Source organism: Artemia franciscana, chromosome 13 (assembly GCF_032884065.1).
Source record: "Artemia franciscana chromosome 13, ASM3288406v1, whole genome shotgun sequence".
NCBI lineage: Eukaryota > Metazoa > Arthropoda > Branchiopoda > Anostraca > Artemiidae > Artemia > Artemia franciscana.
In genome coordinates this window covers 9,445,058-9,464,705 of record NC_088875.1, presented here as the reverse complement: position 1 = coordinate 9,464,705, position 19,648 = coordinate 9,445,058, and the positions used below count along the sequence as shown (strand labels likewise).

Sequence of the window (19,648 nt, the reverse complement as noted above, 5' to 3'; positions counted from 1 at the left end):
GACCAGAAATACTACTATGAAAGAGTAAATGACAACCCAACCGAACAATAAATTTAAATAAATAATCAAGTCAATTACACAGATAAATTACCACAATTAATAGTACGAATACCGCCACCTCAAAACCTTCGAAAGGCCAAATTAGCCTCTGTGCTTTCCTGAAAACTATTTTTATGTCTAGCTCTGTGCTTGATGGAATGTGAGACTTTTCTCTTTGAAATGAAATTTCATATCCCACGTCCTTACTTTGGAATAGTTGCAGCTTGAAGGACATTCGGTGGAAGAGTGAATATCTCCTTATAGAAAATGAATCGCTTGAAATTGTCGTGTCTTTTCTTCATTCGAAAAAGATGGATTTGTACCTGACCTTCTCACCCCAATGTGAGAATGTTTAAATGCATGAAAGGGGCAGCTCAATAATGAATTGCCATTGAGTTGATATATTGTCATAAAGGTTTCTGCATACATAAAATGATAACAGTGTTATTGGATTGTTTTATAGGGGTTTCATTTTTAAATGGGATTTTGCCAATAGTGGTAATTCCTCTGGTTGGACCAACCTGCTCATGATGTGAATTTCAATCTCATTTAATTATAAGTACACAACGCTTCCAGAGGGATTGATGATGGAACTATATTTTGGATGGAGAAGGCCAAGGGAGCACCTACTTCCAGAAATCACTTAAGTCGGGTGGCACGTGCCAAGAGTGGCGACGGAGCTGCGCGGTACATGTGATGTTTTGAGATGTACGCCAGGTGGTGTGAAGCAGGCGTTCACGTCAAGAGGCAGTTCAATGTAACTACAACGTTTCAAAAGCATAATCAGCTTGAAAAAAACAAGAGATTTCAAGGTAGCCAATCTCTGTCTCCCATTCTTAGAACGCAGGGTTAGCTATTAATGCTGTGTATGTGCAACAAAAACGTCCTTGCTGTGAAGAAAATAAAATAATTAGACCCAGTTTTCGTCATCAAAGTCACCAATCCAGTCGAAGAAAACAGTGGCGATGAATATCATTTAAGGCAGCCACGTTTAAAATGACACCCGAGCCACATACACTGAGCTTATGTCTGTGGCCTTCAATTCAATATCAGCCAAGTTTGGTATCCCCTTGACCATAAAACAAACCAACATAGAAACCATACAATTAATAGGTATACAATAAAAAAAATATATATACGTATATATAAACAACATTAACTGAGCCTTTGCGTTACTGTCTCAAGGAAGCTCAGCCACCAAGTTTTCATCAGTGTTGCCACTTTTATCCATGAAGATAAATAAACAAAACTATGTAATTAAATTTTTTAAAGGTTTTCACACGTACAAATACAAAAAATAACAACATGTTAATTCTCAGAGACAGCAACATCTTCAAAGTAAACCTACGTCTTCTTAAGCTGTTGTATGCCAGACGTGTTTAGCTTAGTTTTTGCCCCCGTTTCTTTTTTTATTAAATTAAAAAAAAACGAGTTTCTTCATCAGAAAGTAAGGAGCAAAATTAAAACTTAAAACGAACAGAAATTATTACTTATATGAAGGGGATTGTCCCCCACTCAACACCTCGCTCTTTACGATAAAGTTTTTCAGTACTTTTAAAAAGCTTATTATTGTTCTAATTAAACGACCCTTGTGTTTCAGGAGTCATTCTTAAGGAATTGGGACTAAACTGAAACTTTAGCGTAAAGAGCGAGGTTTTGAGGAGGGGAACATCCCCTTTATATACGTAATAATTTCTGTGAGTTTTAAGTTTTAATGTTGCTCCTTACTTTCAGTTGAGAAAATGTGTTTTTTTTACTTAATTTCTGGTATTTTTTAAATAATGCCAGGAAATCTGGCCCCACCTCCACGGAGAAATCCCCTCCCAACGGATATATTCTCTAGACAATTCAATCTCGGTGAAAATTCATTCCTGGCAATTATCCTTAACAACTAAACGCGTAAAATTGAGACGGAAGAGAGATTGCAAGACACATAAAAATTCATCCCCCATACAAAAATGTATACATACTTCCCAATAACAAATACTATACGTAAATACTCGCGAAATCTATAGCTTAGAGACCTTTCCACTGGGACCGTGGGGTGGGGGGTCATATTACATCCAAAGGCATAGTTATAGGGCCTTTCAACTATGATGAACATAATTGCTATCTCAAAATTTTTGGGAAAAGGGGGCGGGGAGGGGGCCTAGTCAACCTCCAATCTTTTTGGTCACTTAAAAAGGGTACTAGAACTTTTCTCACGATATGTTGCTCCTTATCTTCTGTTGAAAAACCCACTGGGTCTTATCCAGTTCAAACAATGGTATTTCCTTTTCACTGTCCTTGGTATTTTAATCTTCACAAATTAGTTATTCATAGCCATGCATTTTCCGGAAATATTGCCAAATGACTGGCTTCGACACTTGGCCCTGCTAAAATCTATTTTGCACTCACTTCTAAGGTAGTTGTGCATCATTTTTTCCTCATGTGGCAACCCATTCCCATAAAAGTTATAAAACGTCCAATTGGAAACTCGTCATGTGACAAAACATACTTGAAATAAGAGGTAGGGCCATGTCCAGATGGGGTTACCTGTTTTGAGCCTCTCCCTCATAATTTTGTCCCGACTCGTAAAATCGAAACAAAAATACATACAAACGGATTTTGACACATTTTTTAGAAGATTTTTTTATTATCCTCTCCCCCCCCCGATAACAAATACTCCAAACACAAATCCTGGATACGCCATTGCTAACAGGGATCTAGGAATTTTTCCTCGTGTGTCTAAATGGAGCAATAAATCGAACAAGTAACAATAGGGACCAAATACAAAAGAATTTGCATAATAGTTCAAATATTTACAAAACTCTTTGTCTTTTGAAAATGATAATAAGCCGGAAAACTGTTCTCTAAACTTCCGTAGCATTTTAAAGGACTTCCGACTTCTTTTTTTAGTTTCATATATCAAACAACTAACTTCCTGAAAAAGTGCATCTCTTATAGGGCGTTTCTTACTTTAAGAAATGGCAAAGATATATTTTTGTTTAAAACCCTGACTACACACACAGCAGTTCTTTTTTATTTTATTTTTTATTTTCATTTATGTATTCATGTCATTTAGACTATGCCTTCTGCTTCTCAATTTGATCTTACCACTCTCCGTTGCCTCTTCCCTTCATATATTTTTAAACCCTGACTACACACACAGTAGTTCTTTTTTCTTTTCTTTTTATTTTTATTTATGTATTCATGTCATTTAGACTATGCCTTCTGTTTCTCAATTTGATCTTACCACACTCCTTTGCCTCTTCCCTTCATATATTTTTAAACCCTGACTACACACACAGCAGTTCTTTTTTCTTTTCTTTTTTATTTTCATTTATGTATTCATGTCATTTAGACTACGCCTTCTGCTTCTCAATTTGATCTTACCACTCTCCGTTGCCTCTTCCGTTCATATATTTTTAAACCCTGACTAAACACACAGCAGTTCTTTTTTCTTTTCTTTTTATTTTCATTTATGTATTCATGTCATTTAGACTATGCCTTCTGTTTCTCAATTTGATCTTACCACACTCCTTTGCCTCTTCCCTTCATATATTTTTAAACCCTGACTACACACACAGCAGTTCTTTTTTCTTTTCTTTTTTATTTTCATTTATGTATTCATGTCATTTAGACTACGCCTTCTGCTTCTCAATTTGATCTTACCACTCTCCGTTGCCTCTTCCGTTCATATATTTTTAAACCCTGACTAAACACACAGCAGTTCTTTTTTCTTTTCTTTTTATTTTTATTTATGTATTCATGTCATTTAGACTATGCCTTCTGTTTCTCAATTTGATCTTACCACACTCCTTTGCCCCTTCCCTTCATATATTTTTAAACCCTGACTACACACACAGCAGTTCTTTTTTCTTTTCTTTTTTATTTTCATTTATGTATTCATGTCATTTAGACTATGCCTTCTGTTTCTCAATTTGATCTTACCACTCTCCTTTGCCTCTTCCAGTCATATATTTATATTACAAAGCAGTTCTTTTTTCTTTTCGTTTTTATTTTCATTTATGTATTCATGTCATTTCTTTCTGTTCAGAAATCACCCTTTCTGTTCAGAAATAAAATAATAAATATGTAATAATGAGTAAAAGCTTAACCAATTTTACATATTTCATTTTTTCATTTTATTTACAATAAAAATGTTTTTATATCTACAGACGTACTTGGATATCTAGATATCGTTTTGTGTCTATCTGTTTGAATCCCCAATACCCTCTCACCCTGCTTATAAAACGTCAGCTAATACAACGTCCCTGGTCTAAATGAACAAATAACCAAAGAACACAATGAAGTATTCCGCATTTAAATTTCAAAAAAAAAATGTTATCTAAATCATAAGAAAAATACCATGACATGATTCGAAATGGGCTTCAATCTATCAACGTTCCTTCTTTAACGCTTAAGAGACCGTGAAGATAATTAGAAATGTAAGTACTTGAACAATAGCAAATAATAGTGGATTCAACGCCGGACTTACCATAAAAAGCCGTTTCCATATATCACCCCATTCGCGTAACACAGAGGTCATTTCTGTCGCTAAGGGGTCGGCCTCTTGAAGATTCACACGCTCCCTATAAGGACAAATCTCATTATCATAAACCTAATTTACATTACAAATCAAAATTATAAAACGTCCACTCCTTCGCAAGAGACACACACATGCGAAAAACAGCGCTACATAGATAGACTAGCAAGGGGTTATCCACTTGTCAGTTTCGTATATACAAGAAGGAAGGAGGCTGGACTAATGACAACTCCCGTAGATGAGATTAGGGTTGTCAACTGGATACATTTTATGTCAAAAGAACACATTCCCATGTGCCAGTACACAATAACATAAAAGGGCAAAAGTGACAAAGTTTATGACAATAAAATTTATGACATAAAAAGAAACATTTCCCAGTTGGTTTTATATTTCGGTAAAAAAAAAGATGTTTGTCAAAGTAGTGCTTTTTCGCAGTATTTTGTTGTTTTTGAGGATGCAGGTTTTGTCAGAGATGTCGCAAGTAAAGGATTTTATTCAAAGTAAGGGATTTACACGTTTATATGAGTTTCGTGTTTTCACAATAAGTCTTTTGGTTTAAATATTTTATATGGATCATTTTATTATGTTTGATGCTAACCGGTCGTTTGAAAGAGGTTTATAAACCATCTTTTAGTCAATAATACAACTGGTAAAAAAAACTTCTAGTTTTTGATATTTCAAGATGCACATATTTTAGCTAAAAATGACACATTTTTAGACGCTCACATACAGAGACTAAAAAGTTGGCAACCCTGGGCGAGATCAGTCAATGCTGCTTGTGGACAAGTATGGTTGCCTCATTTACTGTCAATCATTGACAAGTCTTTAATTATTTATAGGAAACACATCAGGGAAGAACTTTTTCAATTGAGGAAGGCCTATCTAGAGCAAAATTTTGCGATGGGGGGGGGGGGGGGGTAATATGCCATGCGCGTCAATAAACAAAATCTTGGAGGGGGGGGGGGGCAATGTGACAAGGGCGCCAATGATTGACCAAATTGATGAATTTATTTTAAAAGGGAGAAAACAGAAAAAACATGGAATGAGGGCGCCGGAAAAGATTTTGGGGGCCCAGGGTCCCTCCGCTACCTCCCTCGATACACCAGTGCCATTAAGCACAAGAAAGACACTGAGTTTTTACATAACACTTCAGGAGAAAATAAGATTTTTCTTTGGCTACCTATGACCACAGTAATGTAATTTCTGTGGCTTTTTGCAAAAGGACTTAAGTACACTTTGCCTAATTCTACAGGATAGCAAAATAAAAATAAAAAGATACATAATGAATAATGAAATACATAATGAAATTTTTTTTCGAAAATCCAAATTTAAGAAACTTTAATTTTTAAAGACTGATTCCTGGTTAATGTTTCGATCGGAATTTGCAGGGGACGTCAAATTCACTGAATTATTCGTTACTTTGAAGACAAGGGACTTATGCCGTTTTGGAACACTCATTTTCGGGGGAAAATGGACTTAGGCCCTTTTTGCAGAACGCCATGGATAAGTTTCTTGAAAAGTAGTATTTTTCACCAAAAAACAACACAAAAATATCACTTTTGTCTTTGCCTTTAAATAAAAGACAATTTTAAAGATTTCTGCATATATTTATCTCCACCCATATGAATCAAAAATGGAAGTTATGAAAATATTATGAGGGGAAGGAACAGAGGAATGAACAGAAATAGGAGAGACAATAAGCTAAAACATGGTCAGCTAAATTTTTGTTCATACACTGTTGTATCAAACCACGATTTTTTCAAATGCGAGTTCTTTTCTTTTCTTTTCTTTTTCTTTTCTTTCTTTTCTTTGTACATGGCGTTTTTCAACCCTTTACATTACTTTCTTGAATGTTTTAACTGATAGATCTTTGGTTTGTTTCTCTCTCTCTCTCTCTCTCTCTCTCTCTATATATATATATATATATATATATATATATATATATATATATATATATATATATATATATATATATATATATATATATATATATATATATATATATATATATATATATATATATATATATATATATATATATATATATATATATATATATATATATATATATATATATATATATATATATATATATATATATATATATATATATAATGAAAAAAGAAATCAGCAATGCAACAGCACAAACACAGAAATAAACATACACCATAAAAAAAATAAGAAGAAAGACAGAAGGAGAAAGGAAGACTGTTTTCCTACTTTAGTAATTAATATAGATCAGTACTTGAATGAGGCCTTAATTCTACTCATCTATCCAATTACATAGGTCAAACAGCATAGCCATACACAATCAACCATAAAGATTAATCCAGGGACAGGCAGTCGTGTCGTAAGTAAGTATAAATAGTCATTTACCAAATAATAAAAACAATAAAAAAGACAAATAATTCAGAGGCAACAACCCAACACAAGGACTCATCAGGAGAATACACATTTGCCTATAGGGTTTTGGCACTTTTAATTCCCTACCCAGGCAGGTGGCGTTGCCTGGGTAGAACGGCGGTCTGCCTATATATATATATATATATATATATATATATATATATATATATATATATATATATATATATATATATATATATATATATCATGATATTTTCATGATATATATATATATATATATATATATATATATATATATATATATATATATATATATATATATATATATATGTTTCCAAACGTGAAGCAGAAATACTCAAACATCTTTTACTAAATTTTTCATTAGTTTTTAGTGTTTTTTTTTTTTTTACTTCGCCCGTTAATGACATATATTAAGCTTATTTACAAATAAGTAAGTAACCAAAATTTATCTTCAGACTCTCCGAACACAATAAAACGGTAGTGCACTAAAAGCATCGTTTACGAGGATGTGAGAGAACAACAAAAGATTACAGTAAAATATAAGGAGTGACATGGAAAATGAGAACGGGTACCAAGAATACTGACAAAATTAATTCAAAGAATAAAACTACATAATATCATGATCCAGAATCAAAAATTTTCATTATCTTAAAAATAATTAGCCAACAGATAGTTCAATAGCTAAATAATTAAAACAATCACTACATTGTTATCATGGTTGTAGCGGTATTAAATTGTACCATTGGAATCGCCATGGTTGAAACTCAATACAGCAGAATTACAACCCCCACCTTGACGAACAACAGAATTTTATTGTCAAAACAAACTTATACGAACTTCGAAGAGAACCCGAAACACCTCAATAATACTATTGGATCCAAAAATTAAATTATAGCATTGGAATCGCCATGGTTGAAACTCAATACAGCAGAATTACAACCCCCACCTTGACGAACAAGAGATATTGCTTTTGCATGGGAAGCACTAACGTGTCCCTTTTTTTCTGTGTCGCTAGTGGGGCACTGGAATATCACAGAGAGTTGTTTAAGGGCTTAACGCCCTCATAGAGTGCCCTACTTCATACCAAAATAGCTTGGGTGCCATTTCTAGATTGGAAACGCCGGGAAGCATGAAAAGAGTACAATCATAATCCCCATGGTCAAAAACCCTAACAGTGAGATTCCCAGCCCCCGGTCATGCATACTCTCCTTCCCAGCCCCCTTGATAAATCTAAAATGATCTACTAAATAATAGAGCTAGGCTAGTTCTAGTAAGCTTCAATCAACAAAATTTAGGGGGGAGGGCCAACGTTTAATCATATCTAGAGGAAGGTAAATTTTTTATTCAGTTTTTTCAATGAAAATAACAAGAGGGGAAATTTTTCACTAAGTGCTCTAAAAAGGTATTTTTAAAAAAGCCAGGCGGAGGCAAAACCAGGGGGCATAAGTAGCCCTGCTCCCCTCCTGATTGACCCCACTGGAACTAGCAGACAACTGCAACATCATATAGAAATCTTTAAAACCTCAATTCAAAGCTGCTGATAATATCAACGTGCTTTTTGTAGATTTATAGTTGAAAAAAGCATAAGAAAGCCGGATTGAGTGGTGATAGAAGCTCGAGGTCAAGATAAGCCTATCTTATTATTTCTAGCACGTAATAAACGGGTTTTCGGGAACAGAAAAAAGTATAACAGAAACACAATTAAAACACGACACGGTATTTTAGCGGTTGGGACACTTCGTTGTGGTCGTGTTAACCTAGGTTCGAATCTTGGATAAAACAATTTTTTTAAATGTTAATCTCTTTCTTGCATCCATTCATTTCCAATGACAACTTCTCCTAAATTTTAAAGTCTAAAAAGTAGAAATAATGAAAGTATACTTTCTCATAAGAAGTTCAAAATTCTTTGCAGCATTACGGCAAAAAATTACATTAATGCTAATATAAATTGCCTCAAATTATCAAGCAGTTCGTAGTAACGAACTGTAGTAAGGAGCGACCCGGCTCAATAGTAACCAAAACTCTAAAAAATGGAATTTTGATACCAATAGCTACATCAAAAGAATCATATTTTAATGCTGATTTTAAATATATAAGTTTCATCAAATTTAATCTTTGTCACTAAAAGTTACGAGCCTGAGAAAATTTGCCTTATTTTGGAAAATAGGGGGAAACTCTTTCTCTTAACTCTGTTTTTAAAACAGTAAGAAACTTTAGCGTAAAGAGCGGGGCGTTGAGGAGGAAAAGCCACTTTCATATACGGAGTAATTTCTGTTCGTTTCAAGTTTTAATGCTGCTCCTTACTTTCATTTAAAAAAAACTTGTCTTTTCTTATTTAATTTCTGAACGTTTTTGAATTCATGCATGTTTTGATCTTGGCTCTCCACACATAAATAATTAAAACGAAATTTGCATATTAATTAATTGCAATTAATCGGAAGATTTTAAGAAAAAGGAGCGAGGGAGGAGGCCTAGTTGCCCTCCAATTTTTTGATTACTTAAAAAAGCAACTACAACTTTTAATTTTTTACAAACGTTTTCATTGGTAAAAAATATACGTAACTTACGAATTAATTTACGTAACGAACTTCTATATTCGTATGTTCTAATTGCGTGTATGAAGAGGTTCAACCCTCGTCGATACCTCACTCTTTACCCTAAAGCTTAAATTTTGTCCCAATTCCTTAAGAATGAGCTCTGAATCACAAAGGCCGTAGAATAAATAGTTGAAATTGCTAAAAATACTTTAGCGTAAAGAGTGAGGTATAACGAGGAGGTAAGCCCCTCATATGCGTAATAATTTTTGTTCGTTTTAAGTTTTAATGCTGCTCCTTACTTTCACTAGAAAAAACTTTTCATATTTATTTTTTCATTGTTTTTTTTTCAAATAATGCTAGAAAATCTTGCGCCCCCTTCATTGAAATTCTCTTCCCTCGTGACAAGTTTCTCCATGGAAATATCCTCCCACGTAACCCCCCCCCCTCAAATCTCCCCCCTAAGCAAAAAAATCTCCCTGGAAACGTCTGTACACTTCCCAGTAACCAATCCTATATGTAAACACAGGTCAAAGTTTGTAACTTGCAGCCAATTGAAGACATTCTAGGACCACTCAGTCGATACGATCACCCCTGGGAAAAAAAACAACAACAAATAAAAATAAATAAATAAACACGCATCCGTGATCTGTCTTCTGGCAAAAAATGCGAAATTCCACATTCTTGTAGATAGGAGCTTGAAACTTCTACAATAAGGTTCTCTGATACTCTGAACCTGATTGTGTAATTTTCGTTAAGATTGTATGACGTTTAGGGGGTGTTTCCCCCTATGTTCTAAAATGAGGCAAATTTTCTCATGCTCGTAACTTTTGATGGGTAAGACGAATCTTGATTAAACTTATATATCTAAAATCAGCATTAAAATGCGATTCTTTTGATGTAACTATTGGTATCAAAATTCCATTTTTAGAGTTTCAGTTACTATTGAGCCGGGTCGCTCCTTACTACAGTTCGTCACCACGAACTGTTTGATAATGTGGAATTTTGTATTTTTTGCCAGAAGGCAGATCACGGATGCGTGTTTATTTGTTTGGGTTGTTTTTTTTCCCAGGGGTGATCGTATCGACCCAGTGGTCCTAGAATATTGCGAGAGGGCTCTTTCTAACAGAAATGAAAAGTTCTAGTGCCCTTTTCAAGTGACCAAGAAAATTGGAGGGCACCTAGGCCCCTTTCCACGCTAATTATTTTCCCAAAGTCAACGGATCAAAATTCTAAGATAGCCATTTTATTCAATGTAGTCGAAAAACCTTATAACTATGTCTTTGAGGACGACTTACTCCCCTACAGTCCCCGTGGGAGGGGCTACAAGTTACAAACTTTGACCAGTGCTTACATATAGTAATGGTTATTGGGAAGTGTAGAAAGGTTTTCAGGGGCTTTTTTGGTGGGGGGAGGGGTTGAGAAGAGGGGGATATGTTGGGGGAAATTTCCATCGAGGAATTTGTCATGGGGTAAGAAAATTTCCATGAAGGAGCGGAGGATATTCTAGCATTATTTAAAAAAAAAACAATGAAAAAAATAAATGTGAAAAAGTTTTTTCAGCTGGAAGTAAGGAGCAGTAAGAGTCAAAAAAAAAATACTTCTTAGCGGTTAATGCAAGCTCTCTTGAGTTATTCAGAGAGTTAGATTCCTGTCGTAAAATTGATTGATTCCTTGACCAGTAAAAGACAATTAAGAACTCTATAAATCAGTTTTTTATTTCCTGTAGACCTCTATCAGATTTTTCTGCTTCCAATCCTATTTTTTTTAAATCGGTTTTGTGTTTTCAGTAAAATGCTAGTTTATCAGAATTCTATAAATACAGGAAAAGAATGACACGCCAATTTATTAGAAACAGTTTTTAAAATCATGTTGCATAAACTGCGAAACAATATTCTTTGACTCAAGTTTCAACTTGGCTCTTTACTTTGGCTTTTTAAATTGACAAGTGTTATAAATACATGTTCGAGGTTAGCATCGCAAGTATGAAGTCGTGTATACCTATGTCATGCAGTGGACAATCCCTTATACGCTTGTAGACTAGATTTAATTTATGATACTAGCCGTTCGACGAAATCAAATCGGCATAAAAAGTCGCATGTTTTGTTTCGCATGCTTTGTTGATACAGTATCATAATGATTATACAAAACATATTTATCTTCGTATTATACCTGTCTGAAAAGAGTAAAAAATAGAAGTTAAAAATAAACAAAGTCAAAAATTTTAAAAGACGAAGAACGTTTAAACTTATTTGAAGGAGGAATGAGGGAGGTCACGTAGAATTTTTCAATAAATATTTATGAAATAAATTGGGCTCATACCCCTCTCTCCCTTCTTGAATCCCCTCTCCAACGTTTTAGCCGATATGTAGGCGTGTTGCACCTTCTTAAAATCTGAATTTTGTGAAGATTGTAGAAGCAAAATGCACAGGCCCCAATAAAAAAAAGCGTTAAAGATATTTTTTTCGTGTTATACTTGTCTGAAAAGAATAAATTTAGTCAGGGTTTAAAAATATATGAAGGGAAGAGGTAAAGGAGAGTGGTAAGATCAAATTGAGAAACAGAAGGCATAGTCTAAATGACATGAATACATAAATGAAAATAAAAAAGAAAAGAAAAAAGAACTGCTGTGTGTGTAGTCAGGGTTTAAAAATATATGAAGGGAAGAGGTAAAGGACAGTGGTAAGATCAAATTGAGAAGCAGAAGGCATAGTCTAAATGACATGAATACATAAATGAAAATAAAAAAGAAAAGAAAAAAGAACTGCTGTGTGTGTAGTCAGGGTTTAAAAATATATGAAGGGAAGAGGTAAAGGACAGTGGTAAGATCAAATTGAGAAGCAGAAGGCATAGTCTAAATGACATATATACATAAATGAAAATAAAAAAGAAAAGAAAAAAGAACTGCTGTGTGTGTAGTCAGGGTTTAAAAATATATAAAGGGAAGAGGCAAAGGAGAGTGGTAAGATCAAATTGAGAAGCAGAAGGCATAGTCTAAATGACATGAATACACTTTCATACTGCCACAATACTGGCTTTCAAAAACATGTTGTATAAACTGTAAAGTAGTAATTTCTGTTCGTTTTAAGTTGCAGCTCTGCACTTTACTTTCATAGGAACCACTTTATTTCGTTTTTTAATTTTTTGGGTTTTAAGAATGTATAGAGTAAACTTATAAAAATTTATCTATCCAGATTAGGCGAAAAAACTAAAGAAGTGAACATGGGTTTTTGCTAAAATAGAGCATTAAACATAGACTTTACATAGCTGACCCCTGGCTCTCCATGACCCCCCTCCAAAAAAGAGAATACCTTAAAAAATTCTGTAATTTTGTCACGTAAAGTATCATATTATCCTTGGCATCTTTGAGGGAGTTGTAGAGAAAAAATCAGTTATTTATGAAACGTTAGCCTGTGTGAAATATGTACAGATTTTAAGAAAAAACTGAAGAACATTAAAAGAATTTGAGATCTGTAGTCACCACAATTTATGGAAATTCGTGCTATCATTATTCCAATTTTTCTGCATCAAAGCTGAAAAAAAAACGATATACGGGATAATTACAGTCCTACAGCTTGGTAAACAGGGGAATCCCCTTTATGCATGGACGGACTAAGTACCTCCTTTTCTTCTTCTTTCTACTGAGGCACTAGAAAGTGGATAACTATTTAAAAAAAAATTGTCTTCAATATGATTTGAACGTAGGTTACCACGAATACAAAGAAAGGTCCAAATTAACTCCTGTAGAGATTTTTTTACATATTTTTTTTAGCTATTCCTAATCGCTCGTTTATTATATACTAGTAATTTAAATTGACGAGAACAACAGCTTTGAATCCAGCCTTGAATAGTTTAATTTAAATTAAACTGCATCTCTCTACGATGTTCTGGTTGCTTATTAGTTTCGGTAGTGTCACTTGGGAGGAGGGGAATGGGGGACCTTTACCCTCCTAGATGTTTTTTCCTACACCCTCGACTCTGAAAAATTGCTTTTGACGTAAACAAACTATATAAGTTTCAATAAGCAAAAAACAAAATTACAATACAACTATGAGTGAAAAAAACGGTGTGGCACAAGATGGAAAACTAAAAAAATGGTTAGAAACTAACGTTTTTGGATAGAGTAAACCCTTAGATTCTAAGGGTTTAGAATCTACACTCGTAGATTCTACACCCGGGTGTTAGCTATTACACCCGTTCTTAAAAACAGAAACTTTAAAAACGAATACTGAATATTACTATAACAAAAACTTTAAAAACGAATAGTGAGCATTACTATAGGTGGATTAGTATTATTCGCATTATTGTACTAGTATGGATTAGTAATGTGTTAGTGTGTATTAGTGTAAAACGTATTATGGAATTTAAAAAAAAGAATGGACCCAGCAAACCCCAACAGTTGTTATGTCTTAATATAGTTACAGTACAGTAAATTCTCATTGAGTAAAACTACTGCAAGATATAATCTTAATTAAACTCATATGTAAGTAAAAACAAAAATCCTTAAATTTAAAACATAGTTGCTTCCTGGCAATTCGTAAAAAATACGTTATAAATGTAACTAATGTAGTAATTCGTAAAACGAATGAAACTCAGCGTAAACTGATGATCGTTGTAAAAGTAGAAATTCTTAAATAATTTCTGAGACCACACTGGCTTATCATGATCACACATAAAATCGTGACGAAAGGAAGAAAACGAGGACAACAAACAGCCAGTGAAAAAATTGAAAAAATGCAAATATCTCGGTCAACACCTCCACTTGACCGTCCTCAGTACAAAATAAAACTGATAAAATATAAAAAAATCAAGCCTAGGAAGAAAACTAAAATAGGATGGCCCTTTCTGAGTAATAGTAAAAGGGTAACTCAAAAGAGCTATCAGTTTACAACAGACTTTACAAGAGTTGTCAGTTACAAATCAGTTTTATTCTGTACTGAGCACAGTCAAGCGGAGGTCTTGACCGAAATGTTTGCATAATTTTTCATTTTTTTCACTGAATGTTTATTGTCCTCGTTTTCTTCTTTTCTTCACAATTTTATGTTTGATAGTGGAAATTCTGCATGATATTCTACTTAAAATTACTGACTTTCATAAACCGCTGAATAAAGTGAAAAAAAAAAGCTGATTTGGCTTATAGAATTTGTAAAATTGGCCAATCAGGTAAAAAAATAGGGTAGAATTAGCCCAATATAAATTAACGAAAATCATAGCGGAATCGTAAATTGGTGGAAATCACACTAAATTAGTGCTTGATCACCCGAGGTAGAGTAGGAAACATGACACTTGCAACTAGAGGAGGAAAAAAAACAACAGCAAAAAAGTTACAATAACAAAAATAACAACAACAGCAAAAGATGAAAACAAGAAGGCAACTCACTTGATGTCCTTCAGCAAAATCACAAACTTAATTGGAAAAATACCCTAAAAGAGAAACAAAGATCTTTCATGAATGTCTTCGAAGCATCCTAACAAAAAAATAATAAAAAAAAAATACCAAAAGAATAAAGAAGAAGGTTTTACCACCCATGGACTTCGTCCAATTGTCTCAAATAACAGCATCGTTACCTGCATATTTAAGACCAATTACGGGTCAGAGAAATAATTGCTCAGTTTTTCACGAGAAAACTACCTACGTTTTTCACAGTCAGGGAAATATTGGGGGGCCATACCCTTTGCCCCCCCTGCATTCAGCCCTGTTTTCATGCACGAGATGTTTTTCTTGTGTCTAAGTGATTATGCTTTTACCCAGATTTTTAGTTTTGTTTCTTTTTTTTTATTGTTTCTGTCCTTTTATTTTGGTTTCTTGCTTATTTTGTTACTGTTTTTACTTTTGTGTTTGTTTTGTTTGATTGTTTTGTTACTGTTTTTTATTGTTTTATTTTTTTATTTTGTTGGTTTGTTTTTGTTGTTTTTTTGTAACCGTTTTTTTTTTTGTTTTGTTGATTTTGTTTTGTTACTGTTTTTGTTTTTTTGTACTTTTGTTTACTGCTTTTCAATGTAGCATGCATGCATTTGAAGGGACTGAATAATCTTCTTCCTAAGATTGACCTGAAAGACAATCCCATAGATTTTTTTCAAACTTTAAAATTAATATCATCCAAATTAATGTTTTTCAAATATTATACAGAAAACAATTTATTATGTATAATTGAATAGCGACGAAGACCATACTGTCTGTCCATATCAAACAAAAACAACTTTGAAACAACAGGGAATTTTTTCCTAAGACAGTGGATTAAATTCAGTGGGTATTTCGGCCCTATGTCCAAGGGCCATCTTCAACACAACACCGGAATATATATATATATATATATATATATATATATATATATATATATATATATATATATATATATATATATATATATATCAAAATGTGAACTTACATCAAAATGTGAAAATTAAAACTAAAAATGTTTTTGAAAAAATTTTTAAAACGGCCCTAGCATCCTTAATTCAACGAAGTTCAACCAGGACTGATAAACAAAATGATGTGAGACGATAAATTCATTCAAACCAAACAGAATAAAAATAATTAAATACAAGTTTTCAAAGCTAATCTTGCTTTTTTGGCAGCTTGCCTCAAAGGCCTTTTTGCAACTAGTTCAATACTATCATGAATTGGTTTAGCAAAATATTTTGTTAGATCATTTTTAATTAAATTTGAGTACAAAAAATTTAGTGAATACTCTCCCAAGTCCCTATTTGAAGAAATATTATTATTTATTTTGAGACTAATTTCGATTGATTCCCGAACCGCCTGTTTTATCCCCAAATCATTACTAATGAGGGAAGATTTTCAAAAAGTATTGTATGGTAGGGATTATTAAATAGATTCCAGGCTAGAGCAGAATCAAAGAAGTTAATAGAACTATAAGAAATTGGTGCTTTGTCTATGTCTTCTTTATGCTGCCGTAGCCGTTATTCTTGATTCTGATGGATCCTGCCAACATAGTAGTTGCCACAATCGAAGGGAATTTTATAAGCCCCTCTTTGGCGAGTAACTGGGGTTTTATCTATATCGGAATTTATGAAATCTTGGATTTTAAAATTATTAATGAAAACTAATACAGATTATTTTTTGTGCAAACATTTTTAAATTTTGTTGTGATTTTTGGAATGTACAGAAAATAGATAGTATTTGAGGGCTTAGCAGGAGCCTCAAATTGTGATATTTCTTCGATTTTACCGGATTGTCTTTTTAGTGTACGGTTAAATATATTGTTTACAAAAGGAATGTACTTGTACTTGTAGCGGGACCAGACAAGGACGCCTCACCCAGCATATAGAAGACTACGTATGGTTGACTCCATTTGTCACGATCTTGTGCCAACTCTTCAGCAAATCGGAGCCGGCAGCTCTCCCACTTTCTGCCAAATCTTCGAAATCCACCAACGGGGTTGAGGCTGTTTTTGACAGTTGCCCACCAATCTTCAATTGACCGCAAGGTCGCCTGCGCCAATCTGGCAACGGGGCAGCTAGAAGCACTTGCTTTATGATGCAGCCATTGGGTCTGCTAAGCACATGACCAAGCCAACGCAGTTTTCTCTGTTTGAGAATCGTGGCGGCGGGTTCAATTTTACCGCAGTTCAATTTTAGCGCACATCAACATTTGAGACTCTGTCGGAGTATCGAATCTTCAGGATTTTTCGTAGACAGCGGTGGTCACAGACTTCCAAATCATGGAGATGACGCACCTTCAGTGGCCAAGTTTCGACTGCATAGAAGAAGAGGACAGATCTAACAGCCACTTTATACACAGAAATTTTTGTCTTCATGCTGATCTCCTGCCAGTTCCACAAATGGCGGCGGAATTGTGAGAAGATTGCCTGGGCTTTGTTGATTCTGTTCTGTCCGTCAAGGTAACAGCCTCCACGAGGGTCTATTGCTGAGCCAAGATAGGTGAAGTCTATCGACTATTTCCAATTCTTCTCCGTAAAGAACAAGCTGATAATCCGACTGTATATTTAGATCCATGACTTTAGTTTTGGCCATGTTGATCTTCATACCCAGTAGCAGAGAGAAATGTGCTATTTCATTTAACATTGCTTGGGCAGTTGCTGGATCAGCAGCAAGAGCGTCGATGTCATCCGCGTAGTTCAGGTCAGTCACATTAATGCCCAATCCCATAAAAACACCATCAAAACTTGAGAGTGCCCTTAGTAGATTTTTGCTTTAGATTTTTGTGAGAATTAAACTTTGTGACGAGTTTGTGACTATTTATAATTATATTTACGTTAACTGATTGACACTAATCTACAATTTGCAAGATTAGTAAATTTTGTAAACCAAAGTCTTTCGATTATAGTGACCGTAAGGGTTGGTTTAGTCGTATTTAGTTCTAATGTACTTAATTACTTTAATTTTCATTTAAAAATTATAACTCTATTATAATATATTACTATATTACTTTATTATAATCTATTATTTCAATTCTAGTTCTAATGATTATGTTCTAATTCACTTTAATTACGCTAAAGTCAATCAAGCCTAATCTGACATAGGCTATTCAATCATATCATCGAAGTGAAAGTTCTAAAACTTGTTTCAAATTTAGATTGTGGTTCTTAAGAGTGCAGGATTTTAATATTTTAGTATCCGCATTATTTTTTCATTTACTAATTTATTTGTTTTATTACTTTTCTTCATTTATTTATACTATAGACAAATTTGTAACTATCCTACGAAAAACTTACTATCGACAATCCTACAATAACTAAACATCAAAAACTTAGCGATGAAACCCAAATATTGATTCCCTGACAAAAACAAACTTTGAGCATACCAAGACCATACCCAGGATTTTGATATTAATCAGAAGTAATTTTGACTCCCGCAAACTTCATTTTTACCACATTACTTTAAAGCCGCGTTTTCAATTGTCATCTAACAGACAAAATGCTAAATGAATCAGCCAATTGAAAACTATTTTTCTATGCTGTCTTAAATAAAACAGTTTTCTCGCAGTCTTATCGCTTGTTTTTCTTTTCGGTTCGTCCAGAAAACTCCAAATGAAAGGAGGTTTAATATCCTGCTTATAACGTCATTCATAACTTCCTGATTACACCCACGAAATCTAAGTATTCATTTCAGAAAACTTCCTCATCGTCTTGCCATCTGAGATTTTTTTTTCTATTTTACATAAAGATGGCGTTAATAGTTAAAAATCCACTGGGAAGAGAATGCCTGTACTTTATATATATTTTCTTTAATACAAAGTTATTTCAATGGCAGAACTGGATTTGACCTTTAACAGTTTCTGAAACTTGATTTTGACATGCTATTTAGGTCCGGCCGCACTACTTTAAGGTGTAACCAAGATATCCATTTGTTAAAACATATTAACAATGAAATAGAATATACTTCTATTCATGAGTAATATGTATAGGGGTATAGGGTATAGTAATATGTATAGGGGTATGAGTAATATGTATAAGGTAATATGTATAGGGGGCAATATGGCAACCTCATAAATAGCCATTTGCTCTCTGTTCCTGAGCTGTTTTATGGTGGTTTTTAATTCCCGGTAAAGAGCCCCCTAGTTACCTTCACTAAATGAGGCAGATTTTCAATCTATGATGAAAAATCACCCTACCCAGCCCCTCCCCCAATTCTGAATGAAGTCGCAACTGAGCCTACGCTTGTTACGCTGAACCAAAAAAAGAGGACATGTATAGAAGGTTATGGTTTGTATCTATAGTCCAATAGACATGTATACTCTTAGTTTTCGTGTACTGAATTTTTCGCATTAACTACAAGTCCTTAAGGCATTTAGCATTAAGTACGATTTGTCGCATCATATATTTGTACATAGTGTCCAGGAAGCATCCGCACCCTTTGTGAAATAGGGAACTTTTTCTCAAAAATTTTCATTTGCATTTGCAAAATTTTCATTTTTCATTTCATTGTGGACATGATTACTATCTTTTTTTTCACAGATAACGTTTGTATCAGTTCCAATTTCTTAGTTTAAGAATAAATATAAAAAATTCCAATGACAAGTAAATACTTAGTAGTGTAGTTTTATCTAACGGTAGTTAGTATAAAAAAAACTGTAGTTAGTTATTAATGCAACAGCCATCTGGAACTATATCTGTTTATTTACCTATATCCGTAACTAACTACATTTAACCCTGCTTAAAATGTACACATAATAACG

The 19,648-nt window shown here is 33.7% G+C and overlaps 1 protein-coding gene across 1 annotated transcript in view; it reads right to left on the bottom strand.

Moving 5' to 3' along the window:
* LOC136034245 (dedicator of cytokinesis protein 3-like) overlaps positions 1–19,648 on the bottom strand; it is a 248,524-nt gene that overhangs the window by 211,595 nt on the left and 17,281 nt on the right. The window contains exons 4-5 of the mRNA XM_065715385.1: positions 14,867–14,910; positions 4,520–4,613 (exon numbers count right to left, since the gene is read on the bottom strand). Coding sequence (XP_065571457.1) covers positions 4,520–4,613; positions 14,867–14,910 — 138 coding nt within the window. The remainder of the gene's footprint in view (positions 1–4,519; positions 4,614–14,866; positions 14,911–19,648) is intronic.